This window comes from Hordeum vulgare, chromosome 7H (assembly GCF_904849725.1).
Source record: "Hordeum vulgare subsp. vulgare chromosome 7H, MorexV3_pseudomolecules_assembly, whole genome shotgun sequence".
NCBI classification, from domain to species: domain Eukaryota; kingdom Viridiplantae; phylum Streptophyta; class Magnoliopsida; order Poales; family Poaceae; genus Hordeum; species Hordeum vulgare.
This window is the reverse complement of record NC_058524.1, coordinates 29,023,051-29,043,540: the sequence shown is the minus strand read 5'-3', so window position 1 is coordinate 29,043,540 and position 20,490 is coordinate 29,023,051. Positions and strand designations below refer to the sequence as shown.

The window sequence follows — 20,490 nt, the reverse complement described above, 5'->3', positions numbered from 1 at the left end:
GTGTTGATGGCCAAGAAGACCACTAGTTTCAATAGAAACGACAAAGGCAAGAAGGGTAACTCCAAGAAGAGCGGCAAGCTTGTTGCCAATCCGACGAAGAAACCCAAGGCTGGACCTAATCCTGAAACAGAGTGTTATTATTGCAAGGGACTGGGTCACTTGAAGCGCAACTGCCCCAAGTATTTGGCTGATAAGAACGCGGCCAAGCAAAAATCAGGTATATTTGATATGCATGTTATTGATGTGTACTTAACCAACTCTCGTAGTAGTGCCTGGGTATTCAATACCGGTTCTGTTGCTTATATTTGCAACTTGAAGCAGGAAATGCGGAATAAACAAAGGTTGGCGAAAGATGAAGTGACAATGCGCGTGGGAAAGATTCCAAGGTTGATGCAATCGCCGTCGGCACAGTCTCACTTCAGTTACCATCAGGATTAGTTATAAACTTAAATAATTGTTATTTAGTGCGTGCGTTAAGCATGAATATTATATCTGGATCTTGTTTATTGCGAGACGATTACTCGTTTCAGTCAGATAATAATGGTTGTTCTATTTCTATGAGTAATATATTTTATGGTCATACACCCAATGTGAGAGGGTTGTTCATATTGAATCTTGATAGCGATGATACACATATACATAACATTGAGACCAAAAGATGTAGAATAAACAATGATAGCGCCATGTTTTTGTGGCACTACCGCTTGGGTCATAATGCTGTAAAGCGCATGAAGAAACTCCATTACGATGGGATTTTGGAGTCACTTGATTTTGAATCACTTGACACGTGCGAACCATGCCTCATGGGTGAGATGACTAAGACTCCGTTCTCCGGAACAGTGGAGCGTGCAAGTGACTTGTTGGAAATCAGACATACCGATGTATGCGGTCTGATGAGTGTGGAAGTGCGCGACGGATATCCTTATTTTCTCACCTTCACTGACGATTTGAGTAGGTATGGATATATCTACTTGATGAAGCACAAGTGTGAAACGTTTGAGAAGTTCAAGCAATTTCAGAGTGAAGTTGAAAATCATCGTAACAAGAAGATCAAGTTCCTACGTTCTGATCACGGGGGTGAATATATGAGTTTCGAGTTTGATGCTCACTTAAGACAATGTGGAATTGTTTCACAGTTGACACCACGTGGAACACCATGGCGTAATGGTGTGTCCGAACGTCGTAATCGTACTTTGTTAGAAATGGTGCGATCTATGATGTCTCTTACCGATTTGCCGTTATCATTTTGGGGTTATGCATTAGAGACACCTGCATTCACTTTAAATAGGGCACAATCAAAATCCGTTGAGACGACACCATACGAACTATGGTATGGCAAAAGACCGAAGTTGTCATTTCAAGGTTTGGGGATATGATGCTTATGTCAAAAAGCTTCAGCCCGAAAAGCTGGAACCCAAAGCGGAAAGGTGCATCTTCATAGGTTACCCAAAGGAGACAGTTGGGTACACCTTCTATCTCAAATCCGAGGGCAAAACGTTTGTTGCTAAAAACGGAGCTTTTCTTGAGAAGGAGTTTCTCTCGAAAGAATTGAGTGGGATGAAGATAGAACTTGATGAGGTTGTCGAACCTCTAGTCCCTCTAGATGGTAGCGTAGGGCAAGGGGAAACCCCTGTCGAAGCTACGCCGGTTGAGGAGGAAGTTAATGATGATGATCGTGAAACTTCGGATCAAGTTCCTATCGAACCTCGCAGGTCGACAAGATCACGTACTACTCCTGAGTGGTACGGTAATCCTGTCTTATCAATCATGTTGTTAGACAACAATGAACCTGCGAATTACGAAGAAGCAATGGTGGGCCCGGATTCCAACAAATGGTTGGAGGCCAGGAAGTCCGAGATAGAATCTATGTATGAAAACAAAGTGTGGACTTTGGAAGTATTACCTGAAGGCCGCAAGGCTATTCAGAATAAATGGATCTTTAAGAAGAAGACGGACGCAGACAGTAATGGGACCGTTTATAAAGCTCGACTTGTGGTAAAGGGTTTTTCACATGTTCAAGGAGTTGACTACGATCAGACATTCTCACCGGTAATGATGCTTAATCCGTCCGAATCATGTTAGCAATAGCTGCATTTTTCGATTATGAAATCTGGCAGATGGATTTCAAAACGGCGTTCCTTAACGGTTTTCTTAAGGAAGAGTTGTATATGATGCAACCTGAAGGTTTTGTCGATCCGAAGAATGCTAACAAAGTATGCAAGCTCCAGCGATCCATTTATGGACTGGTGCAAGCATCTAAGAGTTGGAATAAGCGCTTTGATGAGGTGGTCAAAGCATTTGGGTTTATACAAGTGGTTGGAGAATCTTGTATTTACAAGAAAGTGAGTGGGAGCTCTGTAGCGTTTCTAATATTATATGTGGATGACATATTGCTGATTGGAAACAACTTGGAGTTTTTTGGAGAGCGTAAAGAATTACTTCAACAAAAGTTTCTCTATGAAGGACCTAGGAGAAGCTGCTTACATTCTAGGCATTAAGATCTATAAGTATAGATCTAGACGCGTGATAGGACTTTCACAAAGCACATACCTTGATAATGTTTTGAAGAAGTTCAAAATGGAACAGTCCAAGAAAGGGTTCTTGCGAGTGTTACAAGGTATAAAATTGAGTAAGACTCGGTGTCCAGCAACTGCAGAAGATAGAGAACAAATGAGTTATGTCCCCTATGCTTCAGCCATAGGTTCTATCATGTATGCAATGTTGTGCACTAGACCAGAAGTTAGCTTGGCCATAAGTATGGCAGACAGGTTCCAAAGTAATCCAGGGGTGGATCACTGGATAGCGGTCAAGAATATTCTGAAGTACGTGAAAAGGACTAAGAAAAATTTTCTCGTATATGGAGGTGACACAGAGATCGTCGTAAAGGGTTACGTCGACGCAAGCTTTGACACTGATCTGGATGACTCTAAGTCTCAAACCGGATACATATTTATTCGTAATGAGGGTGCGGTAAGCTGGTGCAATTCCAAGCAAAGCGTTGTAGCAGATTATACATGTGAAGCGGAGTACATGGCTGCCTCAGAGGCAGCTAAGGAGGGTGTTTGGATGAAGCAGTTCATGACGGATCTTGGAGTTGCGCCGAGCGTGCTAAATCCAATAACTCTATTCAGTGACAACAATGGTGCCATTGCTTTAGCAAAGGAACCAAGGTTTCACAAGAAGACCAGGCATATCAAACGAAGCTTCAACCTCATCCATGACTACGTCGAAGGAGAGGACATAAATATTTGCAAAGTGCACACGGATCTGAATGTAGCAGATCTACTGCCTAAACCTCTTCCACGGACAAAACATGATCAACACCAAAACTGTATGGGTGTTAGATTTATTACAATGTAAATCGCATGACGATGTGAGGACTAGATTATTGACTCTAGTGCAAGTGGGAGAATGTTGAAAATATGCCCCACAGGCAATGATAAAATAGTATCATTATATTTCCTGTTTCAAGATAATCGTTTATTATCCATGCTATAATTGTATTGAATGAAAACCTAGATACATGTGTGGATACATAGACAAAACAATGTCGCTAGCAAGCCTCTAGTTGGCTAGCCAGTTGATCAAGGATAGTCAAGGTTTTCTGACTATGTGCAAGTGTTGTCGGTGAATACTCACAAGATATGCCATAGGTAGGCTAAAGTCGGTGAGAACCGAAGGGACAAAGGTGGACGCTGGGAACGAGGTTGGTACACGCATGGGACGCACGATGTACCCAGGTTCAGGGCTCTCCGTAGAAATAATACCACTAATGCTGCCGGAGTGCTTGATGTGTATGAACAGAGTACAATGTTGCTCCTGGAGCTGTGTTGGGAGGAGGAAGAGGGGAGCAGCCGGCTCGTCTCTACCTCTCTCTCCGTGGTTGGTGAGCGTGTACACTACAAGGAATATGCTAGTACATGACGCTATTTTTTCGTCGCTACATCGTCACGGTTTTTCATTTACGACGATCGCACGACGAAAAACCAAGCGTCGAAAACAGAGCGTCAGAAATGAACAGCAACGACGTTTTGGTCAAAATCGTCGTAACTTTACGACGATTCGTGGATTGTCGTAACCTTTACGACGATCCTAAATCATCGCTGACAATCAAACCCAGTCCTACGTGGCAGTCCTACGTGGCAAAATTACGACGAAATCAAAACGTCATGGCTGAAATCAGCCCAACCCATTTCAATTGATCACATGGGCTCGTTTTATTTTTTTGGGCTTTTCTTATTGGGCTTCTTTTGGGCCTTAGCCCATTTATAGACACTTTTAGTTTTTCTTTTTCAAATTTTTTATTTCGGCCCTGGCCTTTTAGTGCCCAAATACATTTGGTCCATTTTCAGTTTTGGCCTTTTTTTCATTTTTGAATTCAGCAACTTTTTTTCCAGAACTTGGTTTCATTTTTATTTATTGGACCTTTATAACCAATTATTTGTCCAATATTAAATGCAGCACTATTTCGTATTCAAATCAAGAAAACTTCAAGTCGAATTAAAATCATCCATCATATAACATCACATAATACATCTCCCAGGTTTACATAACACAATAACTCATCTCATGAATACATTTCCTTACACATGAAAATAGCAAGAACGGACAGAATTGTACAATAGAACAATGGCACATCTGCTACTATCACAACAGTACAATGGACTTCATTCCACTCTCCTATGAGACATGCTCGAGATGCGACAACTTGTCATCCTACAAGAACATTACACTGCACATGAATAAATCAAAAGGAAATAAATATAAAAAATATAAGAAATAAAAAAAGATTTGTGTTCATCCTGAAGATGATGTTAAAAGAAATGCAAATGAAAGACGGAGTAAATCACATTAATATTTTGACACTACGCACAACAAGTATTTAGGAACAGAGGGAGTAAATCATTATAAAGCATAGCATTGCATGAAAAACAGAAGCAGAAATTGTTGTTGACCGATTAGGCACAGAAGTAATCATACTTTAGGATTAAAAAGTGTGTGAAGATGACAAGCAACAGTCTTCTTACAAATATAGTGACATTTATGTTACATTGTTCTCTCATGAAGATGATTTCTTAAGAACTATAACATGTGCAACTAAGCATATCAAGCATGAGTACTTGACTGTAAACTGTCGTCATAACCACATACCAGAGCAGCAAAGCAGAATATCAATGGAAAGGCGCAAGCAAACATCATGATCATCCCAAACTGAAGAGCTAGTTCAAGAAAATCTGCAACAGATTCAACACCATAAGAACAAATGGCATTGTCTTTGAAGAATACAAAATGCCATTTTTAGATCAGCAAAAGTGACACAGACTACATATAAACCAAATAATATGCAAACTACCATAGCAACTGAGTACGGCAACTACTTATTGTTATTACCATCAAACAGACCATCTTCGAGCTCTGCTCCAATGCTTGCAGTATAAGAGAGTTTTAAATATTCTTTCTCCACTCTTGTTGATAATCGAACTGACTTCCCTGATGGTGATTCTCTCTCTTGTCTTTTCTTGCTACAAAATGATAGGGGTTTCTTACATTCTTCTATTGGCCTGGAAATAAGAATAGCAGGAGTGCAGGACAAAGAATACACAGGCAAAACTTACCGAACAACTTTGTACTTTTTGTAGGAGGTAATAGCACCAGGGATACTACAACTTGCATACAATGTGATGGTTGAATCCTACAACTTGAAAAATGACCCTACCCAGTCACAGAACTTGCATCCAATGTGCAAACCCAGTCCAAAGTTACCACCGGCCAATAGCAGCGTGCCAACTGGACAGGGCGGGCCAGCTCATGGCACTTTTCACCTAGCCCCCTCCAGTTCATGAGAATTATCTAGCCCATAAACATATGCATTCATGTCAAATAGACTAGCAAATCGATTAACACTCCGGTGAACAAGATCAAAATCAAGATAGATACTAATTCAGGTCGTTCCACGGCCGCATAGGTCTTCAACATACACCTTGATGGATCTTTTCTGTCAGCAGCCTGTGTAAAACAATTGGCAATTATCAAAACAAGGCCAAAAATAGGTCCTCCTCTCTTCATGTATGAATATATGGTCAATTAGTTCTTGATGTTCTACATTGGAGTATACTACTCGTTAGACAAAAATATATTAGAAATTTTGGCAACTGTTTACAAACTGTATGTAATCATACTAATCTTGTTTAACACTAGACATAACTATTAAAACTGGAGTGAAGCACAGTTGAATATGATAACACAATGCAACTGTATCAGCAGGTCAGCAGCAAACTGTTCATGATCAGCTACTTATCAATGATACAAACAGTTTTCTTCTTCTTGGAAGCTACACTGGGAACGATCGGTGCTAATTTATTAAGTATTACTCCAACCATTTTAGGTCCTTCTTTGTACTTTATTTTTTTTAGACCACTTACACTTAATTTAAAAAGGAGATGCACATACGCGCAATAGCACACATGAAATATCAGTAAAAAATTTCCCATGAATGAGGTGTTTAGCTCATCTTTTTTTCTTGGAAAAGGAGGTTAAACCTCCGGCCTCTGCATCAATCGATGCATGCAGCCATAGCTAGTACCGATAAGCCATCAAGCCATTGAATTAGAAATTTAGAATATCTTGCAGTACTCCACTAGCTATAGCTAGTTAGCTAGGCATGACACCTAATTATAAGTAGAAACTAAGCATGCATGCTGCATCATTGTTAAGAGGTCCAGTTTGAAACAGACTTCGGTTTCCACATGATGGACCAAGAGTACCATACTTTTCCCGTCAATTCACGCATGACATGCATTGTGTACTCCTACTACAAATGTTAAAGGTATGTTCATCACAAGAGTGTGCATGGACACTAACGATAACCAGAGTAAAAGCTAAACAGTGCACCGGGTCGCCGGGATTAATGACTGCGCGTGCACTAAACGAATCAACAACATTTTACAAGCAAATCGGGCAGCCAATCATCGACATTAATTGGGTTCAAACGCATCATTGCACACATCAAACTAACCAAAGAACCGTGATGGTTTATTCAAAATTGTAAATGCTTGGAAGAAGAAGACCAGCTAAGAACCGTGATGGTTTATTCAAAATTGTAAATGCTTGGAAGAAGAAGACCAGCTAGAACACAATGCAGGAAGTGTAGTTAATGTCGCACCTGGCCTGACAGATAGCAGCCGCTCGGCTACTGGCCGGCGCCGCCCCTCTCGTTGCTGCCGGCGATGCCGGGCTTCAGGAAGGGCGAGCCGCCGAGCATGCCGAGGCCTGGCACCGATCCGGCGTCGGTCATCGCGGCCGCCGAGTACCCGAACTCGTAGCTGCCGTTCAGCCCCAGCCTCGTGATGGGCTCGGCCGCCTCGCAGCTCCTGAACAGCATCTGCACGGCCGTGAACTGCTGGTCTTGCCCGAAGCCCGTCACGTCGCCGATGGAGCCGAGCGCCGCGGAGTGTCCCACGTTGATGAAGCTCGCCATGCCGTTCGGGACAGCGCTGCCGATGAACTCCGCCATCGCCTGCGACCCATTTGGCCCTGCCGCTGACTGAAGCAAGGACCACAGTCAAAAACCATCAACAAATGTATGAGCATCAGCGTATGAGCTATGATCGATGGTATGGAAGATCGACAAGTGTGATCACAACCAAATCCATGCCAGAAGGAACGCATGTAAAAAAGCACCACGTAGTGGAACCCCTGGAGTTATACCTGGATCTCTCTGAGCGCCTCGACCCGCTTCCTGACCTTGGGCTCCAGGCTCTCGAGCACGTCCGTGTGCCGGGCCGCCAATCCCTGCAGCGTGTTCTGCACATCCGAGGCACCGAATCAGCGCGGCTAGACCGCATAAATAGCCCAGAGAACCCCCTGAGACGGACGATGAACGGGATAAACGTGGAGCCGCTGCGGGAAACCTCACCTTAATCGACTCCACGAGGTTGGCCTTGTGCTCGGCGCTGAGCTCTGCATCGAACCACCACCACAGAAACCGGTAAGACCTCACAACCCGCAAACAGTAGCAACATAGAGGTGGGGAGCGGGATCGAAACCACCAGCAGCGAAACCGATACGACCTCACAGCCCGCAAACAGCAGCAACAGAGAGGTGGGGAGCGGGAGCGGCGAACGAACCTGCGGCGTTGGGGACGGCAGCGCCGAGGGCGGAGAGGTCGAGGGTGTCCTTGCCGTCGCTCATTGCTGCTGCTGGAGATTCGGGCTCCTCCTGCGAGGGAGGCGGCGAGGGTGAGAAACCCTAGCGGCGGCGGCGCGTGGGGGTGGGGGGTTGGGGGCGCGGACTGCTGCGCGTGGGGGGAGTGGAGGGGTGGAGTGGGGAGGGTGAACGGGTCGGCTAGGGTTAGCCCCCTCGGGGGCTTTATACCCGAGGGTGGTTATGGGCCGGGGCGGTAGATGGTCAGCTGGGCCACTTGGCCCAGTTGGGCCAGGGGATCTTTTTATTTTTCTTTTTTTAATACTTTTTTCTATTATTCTTTTATTAGTTATCATTATTATTATTTCTGTTTTAAATATATAGGATTTTAACCAATTTTAGAATGTCCGATTCATAATTATAATCTACTAGTCGTAGACCCGTGCATTTGCACGGGCATAGTTACAAGACTTATATTTAGGAACATAGGGAGTGTGATATTAAATGGAAATAATTGCAAAAAGTAATAACTAAAAGGAAAATAAAACCATTTCTCAATCCAATGAGATGTTGGTTGAAAGTACTTATATAAAATATTAGTTGACCAAATGATTATGGGAAGAATAGATTATTGAACATTAATTATTGAACGGTCATACCCGTAGTTTTGACCGTGTTTTGAAATGGCCATGAAAAATTCAAAACAAATTCAAAAAAATGGAAAACCATTGCATTGTGTCATTGTATGTAACAAAGTTACCAGGAAAAATAATAAACTAGTAATACGACAATTATTTTAAATAAGTGTTCCTACAAATGGGCTATCATGTGTGAAGATTCATGACTTTCAAGCCAAATGATCAATCTTATAGCCACATTCATGACATAGTTTGTTGAAATAATATAATATTATGCACAAGGATGCATATCGGAATGGCAAACAATGTAGATTAAGGAAGTTTTCATTTTCCTTGTATGAAAAATTCATTTTCCATTTTTCAAGTGATCAGAATGAGTTGTTTTGTGAAGGACCTACCATATATTTGTTTTAAAATTGGACCAAATTATTTTTATAAAATACTAGTCCATATTTAATGTACAATTGACAAAATGGTTGGGTGTTAAAAGATTTTATCCACCTCTCGTGAAAAAGACAAATTTATGTCGATTCAGTTGGAAGCGGGTCAAATTTGAACTGTAGCTGCATTATAGTTTGCTCTTTATTTTTACCAAAAATCATTTATAGGCATATAAGTATCTATTTAATCAGAAATACATGGTGTGGTGCCTTGACGTCGAGGTTTGCATGGTGGTCGAGGGCCCCAACTCCAGAGTGCGTGAACTTGCATGCCAGTCGCATGGTCACCGCCTAACCGTTGCATTGCCACGCGTTCTAGGTGGAATAGTCATGTATGGTGGGTTGGACAATCCCTCGATAGGGGTTAGCAAGAATAATACAATAGAATAATCTCATGAGGAGACTGAACTAAGCACAAACATGGATTAGCAGCCAAGTGTTTGATTAGCGGTGCGGGTAATTCACATAGACAATGGGCCTAAATTTTGGCTGATGATGATCATCTACTAAGAAGACTCTCTTGGCAAATTTTTATCTCAAATGGATGAATCTAGGTGGCACTTGCTTTGCAAAGTAACACATTGTGCAGAAATATGGATGTTGAAGCTAGGATCAAATGAATGAATGGATTGACCTGAAATTTGGTGTATGATGTTAATTTGGGCATATGAAGGCACTGTATAAAAATTATACCATTTGGACATGCCAAAGTGACACTTCCTTCACAATGTGCCAATCTGGACAGAAAATGGTAATTAAAATTTGGGCTCACATAGATGATTGGATTGAGCTTAAATTTGGAGGAGGATGATAATTTGGGCACATTAAGATAATGTAAAAAATTCATAAAATTTGGATAAACAAAAATTGTACTTCCTTCATAATGCTCTCTACCGAATAGAATATTGGGAAAAATATTGAGAGAAACTGGCTGAATTAAATGAGCTAAAATTTGGTGCAGTGAGGTTATATGGTCAGTATCATCCCGTGGTAAATTTTTCATCAACTATAAAGCAATATGAAACATAGTTGCTTCACAAAATGAAAATATTACCAAAAACAAAGATTGGATGATGAGCTCACATGAATTGTTAGATGTGGCTAAAATTTTATGGAGAGCTACGTTTTGGGCACATAGATGATGTGGAAAAAATTCAACTCATTAGGATATTCCTATCTAGTACTTCCTTCACAAAGCTGTTAGCTGAACACAAACTTTGGAAATTTGTTGAGAAAGATTTACTAGGCAAATCGTTACGAAAGTTTTCATGAGGCAATGATTTGGATAGGATAGAGTGCCTAAATAATATGAGGGTAATCAAAGAAATAGAAATAGCACTTCCTTCACAAAGTGCTATTCTTAACAGAATAGGAAAATGAATATTTTTGAATTATTTTTGAACTATGGAAGGGAGGGTTTTCACATATTTGAGGAATATATAGTCCAAAGTATTTATGATAATTTTTCGAGAATTTTCAGAATGATAGAATAGTAGGTTGCTTCACAAACTAGGATCAGGTGGGATAGAATGGACCCACGAGTGACATGTCAACATAGTTAGAACATGTTACGACATTTTTACAATCGTCGTAAAAGTTATGACGATCTCATCTTATGCGGTTATGATGTTTTGACTCACATCGTCGTAATTTATATGTAGATTTGATCCCCTCAAACGGTTTACGACGATCTCGGATGAAATTGTCATAGATTTATGACGAATTCATCAACGACATTTTAAAAAACATCGCATATGAGCATATTTCTTGTAGTGGTAGTGTTGTATGACTGGTGAATGATCGGTCCCCCTTGCATGGAGGGCGACCGGGGGGTTTTATAGACGAACCCGCCGGCCTACAATATGGATAAAGGGTACAAGTGTGGGACCCGGCCGGCGGCCTCGCCGGCTGGTCGGGGGCCCACAAGAGTCTTGTCTTGTCGCTTGAGGGGCCCGCCGGCTGCATGGTCTCAATTATGCGTGGGACCCGCCGGCTGGCCAATGAGGCTCTCGCGTAAGGTTGACGCCGAGCACGCGCTGTACGTCAAGCGTCGCCCCGCGAGATTCGTCATGGGCAGGTAGTACGGCCGCCTCCACTGTTCCCCGCGCCGAGTGCAGTAATGGAGTGGGAGTGTGATGGTCCGATAGTATGCTAGATGATGGATCAGAGCCGGGGTAGGTCAACGGCGTGGCCGCCGACGCTCGTACCTGTCGGACGCCCTGATCCAGTACCTTTGCTGACGCGTAGCTACCTTTAATCGTGAGGTCTTATTGTGACCTACGATCTGATATGACTTGTGCTCTTCGGCCGGCTAGCCTGCTTGGCTAGCCGGCTTATGTGTAGCCGCCTCCTCCCTAGCCCGGCTGGCGGGACAAGGCCGACTCGGAAGAGGAGGCCGCCTCGTCTCTAGCCGGCTGGGGTTGCCCGGCCGGCCAAAGGGATGGCCGCCTCATCCTCTAGCCGGTAGACGTTGCCTAGCCGGCCAGAAGACTTGGGCCTTGGGGAATCTGTATACGTTCATGTCCATTCGGCCGGAAATGGAGGAACAGGCTCGATGAGCCTACCCCGGGGTCATCCCCCCGACAAGTGTTGTCACTTGATAACTCGAAGACTTCATTAGGAGAATCATGTGATGGACTAGACCCAAATTATGAACGTAGCATATTGATCGTGTCATTTTGTTGCTATTGTTTTCTGCGTGTCAAGTATTTATTCCTATGACCATGAGATCATATAACTCACTGGCACCGGAGGAATACCTTGTGTGTATCAAACGTCGTAACGTAACTGGGTGACTATAAAGGTACTCTACAGGTATCTCCGAAGGTGTCCGTTGAGTTAGTATTTATCAAGACTGGGATTTGTCACTCCGTGTGACGGAGAGGTATCTCGGGGCCCACTCGGTAATACAACATCACAAACAAGCCTTGCAAGAAATGTGACTAAGTGTAAGTCACGGGATCTTGTATTACGGAACGAGTAAAGAGACTTGCTGGTAACGAGATTGAAATAGGTATACAGATACTGACGATCGAATCTCGGGCAAGTAACATACCGAAGGACAAAGGGAATGACATACGAGATTATATGAATCCTTGGCACTGAGGTTCAACCTATAAGATTTTCGGAGAATATGTAGCATCCAATATGGGCATCCAGGTCCCGCTATTGGATATTGACCGAGGAGTGTCTCGGGTCATGTCTACATAGTTCTCGAACCCGCAGGGTGTGGACACTTAAGGTTTGTTGATATTTTAGTATAGTTGAGTTATATGTGTGGTTACCAAATGTTGTTCGGAGTCCCGCATGAGATCACAGACGTCATGAGGGTTTCCGGAATGGTCCGGAAACGAAGATTGATATATAGGATGGTTTCGGGCATTTCCGGCAGTGTACCGGGAGTGACTAATGGGTTTCGGGTGTTTACCGGGAGGGGCCCATCCACCTGGGAGTGAGCCCATGGCCTTAGGGTGGCGCACCAAGTCCTTAGTGGGGTGGTGGAGCCAGTCCAAAAGGGCTATGGCGCCACAAGTAAAAATACCAAAGGAAAGCAAAAAAAGGAAAGAGGGAGGTGGGTAGGAAGAGGAGAACTCCTCCTTCCCAAACCGAATTAGAGGAGGAGTCCTCCTCCCCCTTCGGCCGTCACACCCTTGGGGCCCTTGTGCCCCAAGGCTAGCCCCTCCCCTCCTCCTATATATATTAGTGGTTTAGGGCTTTTTGAGACACAACTTTGCCACGTGCAACTCAATCCTATTCCACATAGTTTTGCCTCTAGATCGGATTTCTGCAGAGCTCGGGCGGAGCCCTGCAGGAGTAGATCATCACCACCACCGGAGCGCCTTCACGCTGCCGGAGAACTCTTCTACTTCTCCATCTCTCTTGTTGGATCAAGAAGGCCGAGATCGTCATCGAGCTGTACGTGTGCTGAATGTGGAGGTGTCGTCCGTTCGGCGCTAGATCAGATAGGATCGTTGGACGGATCGTGGGACGACGGTGATTTGAATCACGAAGCTGTACCACTACATCAACCGTGTTTCTTAACGCTTCCCGCTTATTGATCTACAAGGGTACGTAGATCTAATCACCTCTCGTACATGGACATCACCATGATAGGTCTTCGTGTGCGTAGGAAAATTTTGTTTCCCATGCGACGTTCCCCAACATTAGTAACGTTATCAACATCAAGTAGAATATGAGTATACCCATTAGAAGAAGGAAAATGGTCCCATTTAATCATTGCGCCAAACATCAAATGGTTCAGTAGCAACTAGCAAGTGAATAATTCAAAGGCATTTCCTGACATCTACAAATATTAAAATTCTTTGAAAATCACAAGAAAGGACATACTTACAAGCATCTTTAAAAAGAGTAGGCCAATAGAAACCGGATTGTAATACCTTGTGTGCATTTCCTGCGGTAGCTTGTGTGCTCTCTGTTGTCATATGGCTTAATTTCTACTTTCTTATAGGGCTGAGTATTACCGGAGGCAATTCAGGGCCAACCCTGTAAGCAATGTCATCTTCCTCCTCTTCCAATTTTTCAATCTCAATTCTTTCACATGCTTCACAAACAAAACAAGCACCTTTAAATTCACAGAAGCTCTTGCCATCTTCGGAGAGTCTACATCAAAATCAATTGAGAACAATTCTCCTAGTGTTTTACCCGGTGGGCACCAGAACACAATATCGAACTCACCAGGTGGATATTTCAGCTACCACAAAATATAGTCAATCATATCATTGCAGAAAGTGTTCCTATCAAGGTTATCAACACAAATACTTTTTCATCCAAATATGCCAAATTAAGTCCTTTTCCCATGAAGAAACCACCAAGATGCATCTCTATACTGAATTTTCCTGAATCCGAACCTATATTGCAAAATTTATCATTAGTTCACTAACCCTAGCAAGCAATCGACAGATGAAACATAAGAGTGGGTACAATCCTACAAAAAAAAGATCAAGAACCTAGAACTTATACTAATTCACTACCTAATCTATCATAGACCTAGCTATTAGGAGGGGGGAGCCAATCATCGTAGACCTAATCTACCTGATATGGCAGCGTAAGCGGATAATCCTAGCTATTAGAGGGAGGGGAGGAGACACAGGGCTAACCATAGGTCGGGCGTCTATCCTCTTCTGTCCTCAACTTCGGCTACATCTCAGTCATCTTTGCCCGTACACTTGCCGCCGCCGACCTCGACACACCCGCAACACCACCCGTCGCCTCACCCATCGGCAAATAGAGAAAAGAGTGTCTTTTGTGCAAAAAAAAAAAAACTACCCACACACGTGACATGTGTGCCTCGCGTGACCTTCGAATCAGGCGGCAGTCCGATCAAAATGGTCAGTGTGACCTAGATGCACCCGCGTGCAGTGTGACTTAAGTGTAGACGCAACACAAGTTTTCAGGGCGCTAGTTCCTTTTGCTCAGGTAGAAATGCTAAAGGATTTGAGACACCGAAGCGCACACACAGAGAAAGGTCACAAAGGAAATGTTCTTATATTACCTAACCTGACCTCTCAACAGCCAGAAAAACATACGTCCCCATCTGCCACTGGTGAGCACATCAACCAGTTGCTTGATCTAGCAACTATACTGCTATAAAATAGCTAGCTCCACTCCAGCTTATACATGGCCAATTCATACGTAAGAGTCAAGTCAACCGCATGTAACCATCAGGGCTAGTGAGCTCATCTTCTAAAAATGTCAAGGTTAGGGAATTGGCCATCAGGGCTATTTATGTATCAAACCATTCATTACCACCGGCCTCTGATTAATTCCCGGTGCCACTGCGAACTGGACGTCGACGAGTGCTGATGGCAACTACCGGCCGGTGTACGTAGTAACGTTCCAACGAAGCACATGCATGGCACAACATACGTAAATAAGCAACATACGTCACAACATACGTTTCGAAAGTTCGAATGTTCACCTATATAAGCAGCATCATGCTGAAACTATATACAGCAGCTAACAGGCATTCCCCAACCCATCGATCCATCACCTCCCACTTCCCATCTTTCAATCTTAGTCAAGAAGTCGAGCTATCTTGAAACAATGGCGGCTGCTGCTGTTAAGAAGCTGCAGGTTCTGGTGGCGTGTGCCTTGCTGCTGCTGCTCGCTGTGGGGTGCCGGGCCAGCCCTCTGCAGATCGGGTTCTACCACGACAGGTGCCCCCAGGCGGAGGCCGTCGTCAAGGGCGTCATGATGGAGGCCATCTCCCAGAACCCCGGCAATGGCGCCGCCATGATCCGAATGCTCTTCCACGACTGTTTCGTCGAGGTACATTGCAAGAAATAAATTGCAATGCAAACATGTATGTTATACGTACTTTGATATATAGATGATTGATTTTGTCGAGTCTGTCGTCGGTGATCACCTTATTAGGGCTGTGACGCTTCGGTTCTCCTGGATCCTACCCCGTTCAGCCCGACGCCGGAGAAGCTCAGCCCGCCAAACAACCCGTCGCTGCGCGGCTTTGAGCTGATCGACGCCATTAAAGAAGCCCTTGAGGTGGCCTGTCCGGGCACCGTGTCCTGCGCGGACATCATCGCCTTCGCGGCCCGCGATGCGTCCTGCATCCTCAACGCCGGCAAGGTACACTTCGAGGTGCCATCGGGCCGCCGTGACGGCACCTTCTCCAACGCCTCCGAGCCCCTCAAGTTTCTCGCCCCGCCCACGTCCAACCTCAGCGACCTCGTCGATAGCTTCGTCGTCAAGGGCCTGGACGCGGAGGACCTGGTCATCCTGTCCGGAGCGCACACCATCGGTCGCTCCCACTGCTCCTCCTTTGTGCCTGACCGCCTCAACGCCCCCTCCGACATCAACGGCGGCCTCGCCGCGTTCCTGCGTGACCAATGCCCCGCTGATGCGGCCCCGGGCGGCAATGACCCCACAGTGATGCAGGACGTGGTGACCCCGAATGACCTGGACAGGCAGTACTACAAGAACGTGCTGTCGCACACGGTGCTCTTCACCTCCGACGCGGCGCTCCTGACCTCCGAGGAGACGGCGAGGATGGTGGTGGACAACGCCAACATCCCCGGATGGTGGGAGGACAGGTTCGAGAAGGCCATGGTGAAGATGGCCGGCATCGAGGTCAAGACCGGTGACCAGGGACAGATCAGGAAGAACTGCCGCGCAATCAACTAGTACCAATTAAGTGCGTGCATGTACGTCTACGTGCATGCATGTCAAAGGATCGTCCAGTGTTTTGCTTCATCCTGCATGCGAACTTTCTTTTTTTAGCACCTACATTTCTTGTCTTTTCATTTGTCATTTCTTAGTTCTATTTGCGCCAACGGAATTATTTGTGTATATGGAATGTACATGTGTAAATGGGCTGCGGAAAACAATGTTCTTTGTATTTGGGATAATAAAATTAATAAGTTATGCATGTAACATGTTTTGAATAGCGATTTTGGATGTTTTGAACATGACATCTGAACCTCTGCCATGATTCCCTGAATCAGTTGGTATATACCTGTTACTCAAAAAAAAAAAAAAGGTAGTATACCGTAATTGACGAAGATGCATATTTCCCGGAGTTTGCCGAGTGTATTTTATCATGAGCACGGCAATGTTAGCAGTTTGCCAAGAACATGCCTAAGTGAACTGGGCAATGGCATGAAACACGACAAACCTGACGAAGAAAACCAACTCGACAATCATTCAAAATATGAGAAAGTCCTTGGGATGCCGAGTCCCGAGGTAAAGGAACTCGACAAAGGCCCTGTTTCTTTAAAAACTCTTAGGACTTTTTTTAGTCTCAACTAAAAAGTATTTAGTCCCTACCCGTTTCTTTCCAAGGACTAAATATGGACTAGAGGTCATTAAATGACATGCAAAAAGACCATGTAACCCCTAGTAATATACTAGAGGTTATTAAATGGCATGCTAAAAGTAGGGGCACTGTTGGAAAAAGTGTCAAAAAAAAAAGTCCCCAAAAGTCCCTTCCATAGGAACATCTTCCTTTAGTCCCAAATACCCCCTTTTAGTTCCTAAAAGTCCCTCCTGTTTCTTTCACATGGGAGTAAAAGGGTCTTTTTTAGTCCCTACACCAAAAAGTCCCTGGAAAGAAACACCCCAAAGTCGTGACGGAGGGGCCCCAAACAAACGAGGCGATAACTAGGTGACAGAGGGGGCTGGCTTTGTCGAGTTTTAATGGAAACTCGATAAACACTTATCATTTTGTTTCTTGAAATGAAGAAAGCCATGAGTCGTCACATGGTCTACTTTACCAAGCACCCGACATAAGGAACACCAAAGCCCATCTTCTTTGATCCCCCAGTACTATAAAACAAAACGTGCGGGCACCAATTCGAGTCTAGTTAACCTGATGCTCATTTCTGCTGCACCACATCCACCTCAGCACAATAGTTTCTGTCACACTGCCACCTCCTAGCCATCATCCACGAAACTCCAAAGCTCCAGCTGCATCACCACCATGTATCTCCCAGCCATCATCGGCTCCACCGACAGCCAGGGCCGGTCCTGTGATTTCGGGGACCCAGGGCGAGATAGAAAAGAAGCTCCCCAAAAAGAATCCAGTAATCTTGCACACAAGGTCTTTACTGATGATATCTATGAAAAGAGAATCAGACACATATCTTCTATGAGATCACGTCGATGCGGGGGCTAATGTGCATGATGTAGCTGCATCTTGGTAGGACTCGTCGAGGGCGGTGATGGGTCATTTCTGACCGGGACACACATGATATCAAGAGTTTGTCGCCACACCGAGGCATTAGAATACAGAAGATCATCTAAATTACATTTATCCATTTGCACGCAAATTACACAGAAACATGGTGACGGAGCACACACTAAATTTTATGTATGAAGAAACTGAATAGGTGAAAAAACTTTTTCATATATACGAAACTTATAGAAGCAAAATAACAATTAGAATCACACATATGAATATTAACACCAAAGTAGAACAGTCAACTCTCAATTCATAATACGGAATGACCATAGTGCACATCCATGGCGTCAGTCTGTCGTCATCGTGCGTGCCGCTCTTGGTCTCCGCTACAATACTTTTGTTTATGGACACCGCACATATAATAATTATGATATGTTTATTTTTCTTATCGAGATACAGTATTAGTTTGCTACGCTTGCAAAATAAAAAATAGATTTATTTTACAAAAAAAAAAAGTAATATTAGTTTGTCAGGGTTGTAATGTCAGACAACACGCAAGCATGTCAATTGGTCACCAATCTTCTTCTTTTAATTTATAAGTTGTGTACCATGTGCTCGTTTCCTCCTCTAGTTTGGTGTGGCCGGCCATCACTTTTTCTTGCACATAACCCACCACTTTTTCTTACACATAACCCACCATTACTTCTTTCAGGAAAAGCCCACCACCACTTAATGCCACGATTCAGCAAAAGGAAACAAAGGCCCAAAGCCCAAGTAGCTAAAGGAAATACCGTTTCAGCTTTCTTCTTCCTAAAGCCATACCGCAGCTACTCTCTAGTCTCTAACTGCTCTAATGGCATCTTTGGCTGATTGGGGGTTGGGTGCTCACACATACCTGAGTTGGGGGCCCCTCAGGTCCCGGGGGGCCCGGGGCGACCGCCCCCCCCCCCCTCAGGGCCGCGCCTGCCGACACCGTCACTCACATTTATTTCACCCATAGCCGTACCAGCCATGCCAACGTAGACTTCCTTGCGCCCACAACCATATTCGTCGTCGCCGCCTCCCCCGCCCCCACCCTCACTGAATCTCGAATAACAAAACATTTCTCATGAAAGAGTTTCTTGCGAAAGAGGTGAGTGAAAAGACAGTGCAACGAAATGAGATTACTCAATCTTCGTCCACAACTCAAGGGGCTGAGGCCTTGGAACTAATTATGCAACTACCGGAAGTTCCAGCATTTGGTGCGAAGACTTCAGGCAAGACTGCAGCTAAGCCACGCAGGACAACTATAGTTTGTCATACATGCTTCACTAGTTTGAGAACGAGATATTTATACAAGAGGATGATGAACCTACATATTACAAGGAAGGAATGGTCGGCCCTAGTTCCAATCAATGGCTTAACGCCATGAAATCAAAAATAAAATCCAAGTAAGAAAACCATGTTTGCAACTCGTAACAAAAATGTACGGGCTAGTATATTCAAAAATGCCAGTCAGCGCCATGCCACACGCAACTAGTTCGACCTACTCACCACCCCTCCCGAATCGACGGTCCCACGAATGCATCTCCCATTTGTGTACCAGTCCTTCCTGAAGATGCTTTCCCCAATCAGCTCCGTGTCACCGATGACACTGCGGGCGACAAGGGAGAGGCGTTGGATGGAGCGGGCGATGAGATTCTACGACGACGCATACTCATGGAGCATGTGCGTCAAGGATTGGTGGGAGGTGCTGAGGTACACGGAGGAGGAGCTAGATCCGGACTCTAGATCCATTTGGGAGACATGATCAAGTTGTTTTGTTACAGCATCAACCAAAATAGAATGTTCCTTAAATTCTTCGATAAGAAAATATTTTTCTCAAATTGCATAGTCATGTACTCCTTGATACTTTTCTCAATCTCTAACAAAATATTGGTATACAGAACATCATAATACCTCCCTTGAGGCATCACGCCTACTCAAGCAAGAACACAAGCAAACAAGATATCCGGCAAGAAAACGGCAAACAGAAAGAAGGCAAATAAAAGGCATTTTTTTGAATTGGGGAAGAGGAAAACAATAGGCAAATGGTCAATAATGTAATTGCAAGGAGATGAGAGTTTATCTGTAGGAACCTGATAGATCTTCACTTGATCTTCCCTGATAACGGTGCCAGACATCTTGACTCCTCGCGGATTGCGTTGGTTTCTCTCCAAGCTTAAAGGATGATATAGCACAACGACAACAAGTATTTCCCTCCACACAAATAACAAATCCTCGCAACCCAACACGTGTAGGGGTTGTCAATCCCTCGTGGGTAAAATAAAACGGTAAATGGATAGATTGATAGATGCAAATAAAGTAATGGTGAATAAAACGCAGCAAGGTATTTTTGCATTTTTGGTAAAATAGAGATTGCAAATAGATAATGTAAAATAGACCCGAGGACTGTAGGTTTCACTACTGGCTTCTCTCGAGAAAATAGCAAACGGTGGGTAGTTGGGCAATTTATAAAAGAGCGAATAAATATGAAGATATCTAAAATAATGATCATGTATATAGGCATCACGTCCAAGACAATTAGGCTGACTTCTGCCTTCATCTACTACTATTATTCCACACATCGACCGCTATC

The 20,490-nt window shown here is 44.1% G+C and overlaps 2 protein-coding genes and 1 long non-coding RNA gene across 3 annotated transcripts; 1 reads left to right on the top strand and 2 right to left on the bottom strand.

Annotated features, from left to right (window-relative positions):
- Window positions 1-4,673: 4,673 nt before the first annotated feature.
- Window positions 4,674-7,668, bottom strand: LOC123408117. Its single transcript, XM_045101308.1, has 4 exons — window positions 7,644-7,668; window positions 7,316-7,543; window positions 5,152-5,234; window positions 4,674-4,716 (listed from the first exon to the last, which is right to left on the bottom strand). The coding sequence occupies exons 1-4, from the start codon at window positions 7,666-7,668 to the stop codon at window positions 4,681-4,683; spliced, it is 372 nt and encodes a 123-aa protein (XP_044957243.1). The 3' UTR covers window positions 4,674-4,680.
- A 33-nt stretch (window positions 7,669-7,701) lies between these two features.
- LOC123411489 lies at window positions 7,702-8,163 on the bottom strand. The gene is made up of 3 exons (XR_006613274.1): window positions 8,127-8,163; window positions 7,916-7,959; window positions 7,702-7,803 (listed from the first exon to the last, which is right to left on the bottom strand). It is a non-coding gene; the product is annotated as an uncharacterized LOC123411489 (long non-coding RNA).
- A 7,026-nt stretch (window positions 8,164-15,189) lies between these two features.
- LOC123410582 (peroxidase 2-like) lies at window positions 15,190-16,619 on the top strand. The gene is made up of 2 exons (XM_045103526.1): window positions 15,190-15,508; window positions 15,614-16,619. Exons 1-2 carry the CDS (start codon window positions 15,284-15,286, stop codon window positions 16,376-16,378), a joined length of 990 nt encoding a protein of 329 aa, XP_044959461.1. The 5' UTR covers window positions 15,190-15,283; the 3' UTR covers window positions 16,379-16,619.
- The last annotated feature ends 3,871 nt before the right edge of the window (window positions 16,620-20,490 follow it).